This window comes from Lonchura striata, chromosome 4 (assembly GCF_050655825.1).
Source record: "Lonchura striata isolate lonStrDom1 chromosome 4, ASM5065582v1, whole genome shotgun sequence".
NCBI lineage: Eukaryota > Metazoa > Chordata > Aves > Passeriformes > Estrildidae > Lonchura > Lonchura striata.
The window spans coordinates 6,904,096-6,916,426 of NC_140706.1; the positions used below are offsets into that span (position 1 = coordinate 6,904,096).

Consider the following 12,331-nt stretch of genomic DNA (forward strand, 5'->3'; position numbering starts at 1 on the left):
TGAATGAAAACTAAACACAGTACATCATATGGCACCTAGTTAAGAGGAGCGCTGTCCCATTTGGAATTGACACTGAACCTGGCATTTTTGTTCCCCTTTCCTTACTCTCATATTTCAGAGCTGTGCCCAGAAGTGCTGCCTGGGCATGACTCCATACCACATGTACCAGGAAGCATGTACTTCCCTTTGACACACTATCAGCAAAACAGAGAGGAAAATCCTCTGAGTACATCTAATGAGTTACAGGCATTTTGAAGAGTGAGAACTAACACACTTTTCAAGTTAGAAGTTTACAGATCAGATATTCACATTAGAGTACTACAAATATCGGATAAAGATGTTTCAAAAGCATCACTTGACACACTATAATAACAGTACCTAATTAAAAGAAAAAAAAAAAACAAGAAAAAGTCAGCAAGTTTTCCTCTGAATGTTTAAGTTTGTTCACAAAAGCATCAAATCAACCTAGGGAAATCCCCATCTCTTTCCAATTGTGCTTGAAGGGATTTCCCTCTGCTTTTCAGTTTCTCTTTGAATAAACTTCAGAAGCCACAGGAAGAAAGGTTTTTGCTGATCACTTAATGTGAACACAGCAATTCTGCAGCGCTTAGTGACAGATGTTCTTCGAATATTAAACAGTGTATCAATCTGACAAGGCCTACCTGCTTTTCTTTGGGGACACCAGGTTAGAATACTCCTCAGAATCTTTCATTTCAACACTTTGCATGCATGTTATTTGTTTACTTTCCAAGCTGTTTTTAGAAATTTGAATTAGAAAATTTTCAACACAAACACTGTATTGTTTCCAAATTTTGGCGTGTTCACAGCTCAAGGAATCAGTCACACAGCTGTAAATATTTTTTTTTTTCAACAAAGCATATAACTGTTACTCCAGCTCCATTAGTTTTCACACGCAACAGTTCTGTCATCTGTTCTTTTTTTTACACTTTTTACAACACTAATACCTGAGAGGATTCACAACAGCAAAATCTTTTACAACGGCCTCTCCAATTAAAACTACACTTCATTCACCCCCACCCAGGCTAATAAACCAAAGCCTTCTTCAATGGGCACAGAAGTTTCCTTCAGAAATGCTAGGGAATCACATCCCTATTTCTAACCAGAACTACCCCATTACAAATATTTTATGGGATAAAACTCTTCTGCAAATGACAATTTGTATTTAGTCTTAGTCATTAAACAACAGCACACAGCTGGACACAAAGAATTTGCCAATTTCTTTTTAAATTACCATCTGACATAAAGAACAGCCACAAAATTATGACCTTCTTTTTTCCTTTCCTGAAAACCTTCTATTATTTAAGACTCTCCTGGGCATAAGGGATGGTTCAAAACCTACCTCAATACACTGAGGACAATACAGCACACAAAGCATCACACCTTTGGGACAACTCTATGTTAAGAGTACATCAAATTGTCATGAATATTCATGGCTGCTTCCAGGGAGGGCAAAATCTTAAACTCAAAATATTAAATTGATTTATTAGTTGGCAGTGAGAGAAGAACGCAGAAAATGAACATTGCATACAATTGCAAAAATAGCAGAAAGCAACAAAAGCATATTTTCAAGGAAATCAAAGTTCTAGCAAGGTTCATTCATCATTTCAGAAGAGAGACTCACACATTCAAGTCTCCTGTTATAGCCTCATCCATTCAACTCCCCTGCAAGTCTCCCAACTCCCCTCAACCTCAGAATCACAATTTTAGGTGTGTCTGACAGTGACCCTGCCATGACCTGATCCGAGTGTGCGAGTACAGCAGCTGCAGGTCAAGGACCCTGCTCAGCCCTTGGGCAATGCACACTCATCCTCTGCTAGTATTACTAAGTTTTATAAAATGACCTTGATACCATGAAAATTATGATGATGACCTGCCTGAAGACTTCCATGGAAAGAAAAAGTGCTTTCACTTAGCAGCTCTTCCCAGCCTGTGCAAGAGCAGTTGAGAATACGGGTAATTCCTTCCTGGAGAACTCTGAAATGTGGAGAGGGCTGTTCTGTTACATTTCCTGCTGAGCACATTAAGAGAGCCAGTAGGACTGCTAAGAGTAGATCATTTATTGCAGAGTAATACCACCCAACTCAAGCCTTATTTACTTATAACACAGGTTAGTAATTTGGCTGGGCATCTAGGTAGGGCAGTGTGACTGTTGAGAGAATAGAGCAGGTGAAGAAAGACAAACTGAGTGATGACATTCACTGTGATGTGGAGACAAATTTATTTACAATAATTTCACCTTTCTTGGGTAAGGAAATGCATTAGTCATTAGTCATCAGCATTTCTCACTGAGAAGGAAGGCAAAGGGAGTGCAACTTCACTGCTGTAAAATTATCATTAGAGCAGAACCAGGGCCAGATGTCTATTCATCCAAGTAGTTACGTGCTGCTACTCATAAATATTCCTCCTTAAAAAACCCACAAACCCATAAATTTCTAGATACAAGGTGAAATGTAGCTTTTTTTTTCTTTTTTAAATGCAGGGCTTATTATCCTTACTTGTGATGCATCACTTCAATGTAGGACACCAGATAGTAATAAAGATTAAAAGTGACAAAGACAGCTGTTAAATGATGTGATATTATTATTTACTTAAGGTTCAAAGAATCAGACACTTCACAAAGACAGAAAAAGGCATGGGCTGTGCCCTAAGGAGGCTCAGGGCTAACCAAACAACACAACAATGACGGATGGGATCCAACAAGCACATGAAGGAGACATTATGCTGTTGAGTCTCTGCTTATTTCAAGCTCAATACAAGCAGAGGATGAGAGATGGGGTTAACTTTAAAGGAGGAACACAGAGTAATAGGATTAAGCAGGACAGACCAAGTGTCAAAGCAGGAATATGCATGAGAGGAGGGAAAGAGAGTGGGTGATGGAAAGAAGGCAAGTGAGTCACGAAACTTGGCTAGATCAGTGGATAAGGAAGTGAGTAGCTGAAACTTCGGAGACATCGTCATTCCCTAGCACAGAGATAGGCAAGAGCTAGGGTGTTTCTCTTTGGCAAAGAGAAAAGCCCAGGAGCAGATGTTAAGGAGGTCTGCTGTTAGCTGTTGCAGCAGCAGTGATAAATTTGAGCAACCCCCTGCAGAAGAGACCACAAGTTTTAAGACCAGAAACAGAGAAACAGTTGTGGTTGAGAGGAGATGATCTCAGACACATGTTAACGACAAAGGACAGAAACAGCGACTCTACACAGAAACAGAGGAAAAGGCTGAGCAACAGATGATGAGAACTGTTTGTGTGTAATACATTCATTTCACAGCATCTGGGTGGATCACCACTTCTGACACTGACATGTCTAAATAATAAACTGAGGCAAAACTTAAGATGTGAGGAGAGGCCACTAGTGAAGACACACAACATAAGGACAACAGTCTTTGATTGCAAATACATGTTTGAGTCTGAAAATCAAGACAGCTAACCTCTCGCAGTGATCTATACTAGAAAAGGGTGCACATCACAGCCTAAGTGCCTGAAGTGCTCACACAGAAAATTCTGGTAGATCTTCTAAGTCTACATTTTTACTTTTCATTAATACATAGTTTCATAAAACAGGTTTGAGTCAAAGTGTTGTACCTATTCACACTCATGCACAAGGAGAAAGAGTGGAAGTTTTCAAAAGTGACTTTACAATTTAGTACTCTTTGAAATTAAGAATATTCTATGGCAGGAAATAGATAGGCACAACAAAGGCTACAGATAACAACTGGTCAATAACTGCAACAGAAGTGAGCCCTTAAAAATCAGATTTTACTAAACTTTTTAGTGTAACATGCACACAAAAGACTTGCTTTTTAAAACTAAAACCAAAACCTAGTATTTTGTAAAGCTTTATACATATACTGGCAATCTGGTAACCCATTTATTCTTCTATACTTTTCAGTCATCGAGAACAAAATCAGCAAAACTCACTTAAGGAAGTCAATGATGAAAGACTTTTTCTTTCTGATCTCAAGTCTGAATTTGTTCAGTAAAAACACCAGACTGAATAACAACAGCACAGATATCTCCAGCAAACATGCATACTACATGTCAACCAAAGCTTAAGTTTCAAAAACCAGGTATGCATTTCCACTTTGGAAACACTGCAGGCAACTGTCTATGATTTAGGTACAGATGCTGTCACTGTGAGTGCAAAAATCTTTGTGTTTTTAAATGAGATGCATAATTACATTAGTACAGATTTCAGAAAGCAGCTTCATGACTAACTTCTTGAAAGTCATATTTTAAAGGTAATTCTTTGATTGTGAAGATGGTTCTGGTGTATTGCAATGCTTATTTAAATGAGTACTATGTAAAACCAGGCTATTTTCATCTTCCAAAAATAAGAGTTCATGGCTGGAGTTATTTGACAGCAATGCGTAACTGGAGCAGTCATTTAAATATGATGCTTTGTTGTCAAAATCGTATTACTAATTCCTGTAGATGAATAGCACAGCAATTACATCCACAGTCTATCAGATATGTGTAAGACAAGCATATGACTGAAAATGTTTTATATAGAAACTGACTTGCTTGTTTTTCTTCTCTACTTCTGTAACAGACAGTAATTAATTCATCTCCAGCAAGCTTGTCCATCTGCTGGATGTTGAAAAACATTTAGGGTCACTCAGAGAGGTAAGTAGGTGATTTTATTAGGTCTGGAAACATTTCAAAACTTCTTGCACATATTCTTCCATCTCATTAGAGTTAAAATACTATTTCAGATCCAGCTCAATCTAATGCACCCAATAACTGATCTGCAGGGTGTTACTGAAGCAAAGACTTCTTAGTTATGTAAAAAATGGTAAAAGGAAGAAAGTCCAAACAAAACCAGATATGAAAATGGATAAGGGATAAAACATACATATGTAACTGGGCTGAAGTAGCAGGATCCTTGTCCTGGAAAATGGAAGTGATGATGTCTCCTCTTACAAGAGGTGTGCCTAACAGCAGGCAATATGGCAAGAGAAAGACATACAGAAACTCAAAGAATTGAGAGAACATTTGTAATAAAATAATTCTTCAGAGGAAAATCATTATGTCTAAAGGGAAAACATTTGAGTTATATAATCATCAGGAATAAATGCTTGACAATGTTCAATTTTTATAGCTCAAATCTTTACCTTTTTTTTTTAAGCAATGGACAGCAAAGAGCATGAAACCACTTATGAAGACAACGTACCTAATCCAATGATGCCCAAGGTCTCCCCTCTGATCCGGGCAGCTCCAGAGGCCACTTCCCGAATCTGTTCCACGCTCTGTACCCTCGTGCCTTCCCGCAGGGCCTGGTGCAGCCAGGTGGTTCTCCTGTACAGGTTCAGGATGTGGCACATGGTGGAATCTGCCGTTTCTTCTACGGAGGCGGCTGGCACATTGCACACGGCGATCCCTGCAAGCAGGGGCAGAGGATGCCAGATGCCAAACAATGCTTACTTTTTCCCATTCAACAGCAATACAGGAACATGATGTTTAAAATCACGTGTATTTCAGCATGTCTTGCACAAATACTGAGTTTCTGACTGTAATGGCAGGCAGAATACCTGACATAATAGTTGACAATTATGTGCCAACTTATCTCTCTGATTTTTTATTACTAATTATTGTGATTTTATTTATTGTAATCTAAGACATATAGTAAACAGGCTACTGAAACCACAGAAAGAAAGCACTGAAGATGTCTGATAGTTTGGAACATGTGTCTTGGTAAATATTTTACATTTCCACTAAGCTTGGCATTTTGAATAGCCAAGAGAAATCTACTCTGCCCTCAACAGTGTGGTCAATGATCACAGTTTAGGTTTAATTGTGCGAGTTAGCTTTCCACCACTGGACAAATATCCTCCCAAAAGCTACTTGTGCAAGTTAAAAAAGGATAAAATAATTTATAATGACAGCAACTCTTATAAAACCTTCACAGGATGACCGTTAGTAATTCAGTATAGGTAATTATGATACAGGAAAGGACAATCTCTTACGTGTTGCACAGTGATTTTTAGAATTACAACAAACAACATCCCTGGTCTCCCACATTAAAGGGAACCCATCTAATAGTCAACAGGAAAATGCAAATTCTGCTACTGCATGGCATGCAAAGGCAATACCAAGCAAGCCCATGTTCCTAAGCTGAAAAGTTACCAGCCAAAACTACCATAATATCAAGCAGCTTAAAGTGTTACAGACTTGTATAAAAAACTGTGGAAGGTGGATTATTGAGTCAAGACTCACAATAAACCTACTTTACTTCAAAAAACAGATGAAGGAGCAAGTGATTGTAATTACATGCAAGTTACCTCATTCTGCTCTTTACCTTCCAGTACCCAATACACAGCAGTTAAGCAAAATGCTTGAAAAACCTTGCCTCCTTTTTGACTTTCTGTCTTCAGTCTTTCCATGTACTGCATGTTCTCTCTCTAATCACCAGCTCCCACAAATGTTTGTGCCTCAGTTCTGCTGACTGAGACAACAAACAGCACATAGTATAATTTCATGGTGGAGAAGAAAAAAAAGTGTTTTGTATCCTAAAACCACCCAAGAACTGCTTTTACTGTTTGGGATTTTACATAACTAAATATTCACTAAGTCCTCAGCTAATGCTAGAGTATCTTAGGAAGAAAAGAATAAACATTCTCTTCAAAACCAGCATGAATAGTAATATGACAAATATAAACTCATGCTATATTTATCTATGTTTTACATTCAAACACCTTTATTCTGCTGCCCAGTCATTTTTTATAGCTTTCTCTACATTGCTAAAAGTCTGCACAACGAACTTACAGAACTATTTTTCTTTCCTCTGCCATAGAGATAAACCTGTCTGCTGAGTCACTGCCCTTAAGACTTACAAGAAGATATACCAGCATCATTTGCTGGAATATCAATCTTGGCATCCTGCTAACATCAATGGTAGAAGGAAATCCACTATTTTTAAAATGGGGAAAAAAGCTTGACTGGGAGGGAGGTGAAAGACTGAAAAATAACATCCCTCTAAGTACCTCACATTAATACTTGCATTTGTTTATACAAAAAAAGTCTTTTTCATGGAGCAACAATGCAGGTTTTAGATGGCAATGTAAATTTAATAAATGCATCTCCTAATAGCTGCTATCACCAAAATTATGCTTTAAAAGGAGCTTAAAGAATTATATTATGTATTTAGGAAGAGGAGTAATATACCTTCCTCCCTAATAGGTTTCCTTAGGAAACAGAAGGAACAAAAGTCAGATAAATTCTCTCCTGAACGGAAGGAATTTATTTTTCCCAATTTTTCTTCAACTCTAAAAGCAGCTCATTTTGAAAGGCAGAGACATAGGAAACCACAAAAAGCAGCAAGAGAGAGGCAAGGAAATGAAGAGACATTTCACATGGGAAAAGACAGCACACTCTCATCTCATATCCACTGAACAATGCTCACTTCCCTTTTCCCACTGCTTTCAGTGATTTTGTGCACAGGTTCAATGCTGAAAAATGCAGTAGTCAACAGGCATTACCTGGGTTCCCACTTCACTTGCATCCAGCTACACCCATAACTTCTAAGTATTTTCTAATCAACTACTAATAAAGTGGAGAAAAAGTATGTTTTATCCAAGAAACACATATTTTCATGCTTTGTAAGAAGACTAGAAGTGCTAATATAAAATAATACTTAATAGGAAAACCTGCCAGCTCTATGAAAAATAACTCAAGAAGTTAGTACAGAAGTACAGGAATACATCAGACTCTGGTCTAAATCTACATTTCAAAAGCAAATTAAAGCCTTTCATAAAGAGAAGATCACTCTCACATTACTTCCTTAAGATTTGTATTACTTACACCAGCTTAACAAATGGAAGACTTATCAAAGTAATATTTCATTCCAGCCATTTCACCCAAACTTAGTATTAAAATCAGAGATTTTACTGTAATCTTTCCACCATTTACTGGCTTTTGTACATTAAGGGATACACTAACAGGTTAGACCTTCAACTTTATAACTCAGTCTAATCACAAGACAGGAATTTAGTGATGAGGAAGGTGGCCATTTAACATTTCATATGATCAAGAATTTCCCAAATCTGCTGTGTACTCTACCTGGAAGAATTACGTGGCTACACTTAGTTTGTAACTTGGGTTACAACCTAGCATAGAGACCTGCAGAAGAGACAGCCAGCAAACCTTCAAAGATCTTCCTCTTATCAGGGATTTTCTCCACAAACTGGGATCCTGACTGGTCTGAGCCTTTGATCTGCACCTACATTTTGGCTTTTGATCTAGGATTTTACCCTAGGCCAATCTCTCCACACACACAGGTTTTCTGAGGCTCACAACACGAGTCTGACTGTGGCACCACTTAAAGCAGGGGAAACAGCCTTGCACACTTTCAGCCCTGACCTGATCTTTATAAAACTCAGCAAGGAGTGGTTAGGCTCTGCCACCATTACAACAGGTGAGTATTTTTTTATTATTAGCTGATAAACAGAACACACTACAGCTCCTCACTACATCAGTGGGGCTACTGCTAGAACTAAGCACTGCCACACTGAAATGAGTATTTCCAAGATCTCCCCAGAGCATAATGGGAAACATACTTGGTCTCCAAAATCGTGGAAAAGAAACAAAGAAAATCTTTACTCCAGGTGGTAGGCTGACTTTTAGATTACAGGTAGGAGATAGTTTAACCTAAAGTAAGAAAAGTACAGATCAGATGGTTGCTTTTCTTACAGTGAAACATCAAGCACCATCTCTTCGTATTTCAAGCAGCTGAATTTATCCTGAAGAAGCAACAACTGATTCTCCTATAAAATCATTATTTCTATTTTATGGACTGGTTTTGTATTAAATCTCATGCATCATAAATAAGTCTCAGACAGTTGATAATGATCTAACTTTTTATTCAAACAGAAGTAGTATGCCCAGTGATGGAATTATATTTTGTAATTAGATTACAGCAGTAGTAGTTAAAATATACAATTGGGGTAAAAAAGAGATAAAAAATTATGGCCTTACTCCTTGGGTTTATATTGAGCAGGCAGATTGTCATCCTGCCACAAAGCTGTTAATATTATCACTTAATTAACTAATGCTACTATCTCCATAATGAGTTTTATACTCTGATGGGAAAATTATTCAGTTTACATACGACACTAGTATAAAATACACAGAAAACATTAATACAAAGATTTAGATACTATCAGATTTCTGGAGGCAAGTACAAGATGCAAAATAAAGTCTGTAATAGCCATACCTAAATCTCCAGCAGATTTGATGTCAATATTATCAAAACCACTGCCAATTCGGACAATTATTCGAAGTGCTTTAAATTTCTCCAGGTCTTCTCGAGTTAAAGTTATAGTGTGATACATCAGTGCACCCACTGCTTCATTTAGTACCTATAAATAAAATGGAAGAAAAAACAGTTGATTTTTTTTTTTGCTTTCACAGAATCTCAGCTTAATCTCATTCATATTCTCAAGTATAAAAGACAGTAAAAGCATTAAATAGAGATTCAGGGTTTTTTTTTAAAGGTTATTTTTCCAAATATCTCCCAGCCTCTTGGTAAGTCTTTTTCATCTGAAGTCTCCATTCTAGCATGATTGAAAAGCAGCTTCAAAAGAACTATGTGATCTGTACTTGTATTCTTAATAAGAGGGAAAGCTCTCCTCATTCCCCAGGAAATGCTCTGCAATATTGACCCTAGGTACAAGTGCCACTGGACTGCAACTTCACACACAGAAGCAGCACAGCACAGGAACAAACACTCCCCACAAACAGTATTTTATGCTTAGGCAGCTGATACTCAGCTTTGAATGGAGCAACAGAGCAGCATCTCTTCACCACACAGTGGTACAGGCATTCACTGCCCTATTAAACCACTGGATACCTGAACAGAAAACATTCAGTGATGACAAACCCCTTAGACAACAGAGACTGAAACTGGTCACTTCACACATAAGAACAAAAGTGTTTGCCCCTCAGTTTACTGACACTGCAAATAAACTCTCACTGATGGAAACTGGATGTCACAGAAATTGGTATTAACTAAGATGCCAAACTTGCCAAACAGTAAAATCCAAAGCCTCTGAGAAATAAGAAATTGCATGAAAGCAAAAATGCTGCAGGAAAACTCCAAAACTTGTGAGAGCACCAAAAAAGCTAAAATAAGACAGTCAGAAGCCCCTACCAAATTAAATAATGTTAAAATGCATCCAACCTACACAAGAGCACTTAAGAAGGAGTGTGGAGGAAGGAGAGGCAGAAGAGGTGTGGAGAAGGAAGCCAGACATGCCCAGCAGTTTTGACTTCTGCTACCAAACAGTGACACTGCACCCCACACAGCTGATAGGAATTTATTTTTCAGGCAGCAGAGTATTTTCCTCTTTATCTGCAAAATGCACGATTTTACTTCTTCAAAACACTTCCCTGTGCTTGTACCTTCAATGCATTAGCTAATATCCTAATTGTTCTACAAGACACAAAACATACACAAACCATTTTAGTAGCTAAGACAGCTGTAATGATTTTAAGAGATTCCTATGACACACTTCACACAGAAGTGTTGCAGAGGCTCTAAATTTCTTATTGAGACTTTTGGGTATGGTGTACTGATTCTGTCATCTGAATTATTTCTGCTCATATGAGCATTTCCTAGTGTAATGCAAGGTCAGTAAAAATAATCAACATATATAATTTTTTAAAAACTATTACAGCAGAGTCTTGCACACAGAGCATTACAATTGCTGGAATCCAGGATCTGCAACAGTGTTTAAAAATGCATAAATAAAAAAAAAATAAAATCAAACTCCATAAAAAAGGAAAGAAAAACACTTATTACTGAATACTTCACAACATTATTTATGTTATTTCAACATGTGTTTCTGGACTGAGAACTTCAGCTCTAACTCAGATAAAGACCAGATTCCTTTGAGTAGAATTTGCATTTACTAGTAAGAACTACAAAAAAAATTCACAAATTACACATCCTTCAAGAATGCAGCTACAACATAATTCAAAGACCAGCTGTAGGCTCAGATCTTATAAAATGATTACACACACACACAAAACTCCTTGATTTTAATGGTGCACACAAGTCCTTTGAGGATTACAACCAGCAGCTCCAAATCAGAAAAACTGCACTCACCAGAATGTGTTACCTTGAGCTGTTACACAGGGCTAATAAAAACACAACACAGTTTTTGGGTTTGTTTCTCCAGTGACATTACAGCTGGCATGGACCAAGCCTGAGGTATCCTACACAAGAAACAGTCCCTCTTAGGATCTGAAAGTACACCTAAAATGCCCTTAGGTTATTTCTGCTCCCACCAGAGGCTGAAATAAAATTGTTCAAGGATCTCCCAGCCTCAGTAATGTAGAAATTTCTTCAAATTCAGTCGCTTCAAGCCTCAAGGTCAAGTTACGATATCCTGGCTGTCTCCAAAAAGCCATCTCCCCTCTTCTGTGTTGTATTTATTTTCCCCCCCACCCCTCCCAAGGGTTGTTTTGGATGCCTGTGCTGCAGGAGAAAATATCATCTGTGTAGCTATCGGATAAGCAAAAATTGAAGAAGCTTAGAAGTTGCAAGGACACACCCCTAAGGCTCTGAGAGCCTCCTCTCCCAGACTGGAAAAGGCCCATGGTGGGTGTATTTTGGGGGTACAGAGCTGCCACTGCTTTAAGGACTTCATCCAGCAGGGTTAAAGCACAGCTGAACTGGCTCAGACATTTGTGTTTTAATATCTGAGTGATTCACTTTGGGAAGCAGATTTTCATTTCATAATCATGCATATTTTATCAACTCAGCCAGTCAAGACTGGCATTTGGACTCCAAGAGCACTGGTGTGCACCCATTATGGCACATTTTTTGGGCCCATTTAGGTTATGGCTTGGCACTAGGAGGAGACAGAAAAGTACTGGAAAGCTTGGGAATGTGTTCAATAAAAGGGAAAATATTTCCTAGCTATAGCTTAATGCTGACACTAGCCATTTCCACAGGCAGTTATTTACACATCACATGGGATATGGAATAAGCAAATGCAAGTGACAAATCTTTTAGAATTCCTTTTTAGTAACTGAGCCTCCCCTAGGATTATGGGCTAGTTAGCAAGGAAATCCACTGCTAAAAAAGTAATACCCTGCAAGTGTATTTTATCACATTTATTTGATAATTTAATTATGTTACTGCTTTTTGCTACTGGACATGTGATTGAAATATGCCAAAAAGGCATAAAATAATAGCAGAAAATCTAAAGTTAGAAACATTCAGCACTGGAGAATGTTAATAATGCCATTAGATTTAAAAAAAAAGCAGTGAAAAGTTTCTGTATTTTGGAATTATTTGCATGATTTATATTCTCA

The 12,331-nt window shown here is 37.8% G+C and overlaps 1 protein-coding gene across 38 annotated transcripts in view; it reads right to left on the reverse strand.

Moving 5' to 3' along the window:
* The window catches only part of CTBP1 (C-terminal binding protein 1), a 232,126-nt gene that overhangs the window by 17,422 nt on the left and 202,373 nt on the right, over positions 1-12,331 (reverse strand). For all 38 annotated transcript variants that reach the window (XM_021535693.4, XM_021535691.4, XM_085577558.1 and 35 more), the window contains 2 exons: positions 9,225-9,369; positions 5,187-5,393 (listed from right to left, as the gene is read on the reverse strand). In XM_021535693.4, the coding sequence (XP_021391368.1) occupies positions 5,187-5,393; positions 9,225-9,369 (352 nt within the window). The remainder of the gene's footprint in view (positions 1-5,186; positions 5,394-9,224; positions 9,370-12,331) is intronic.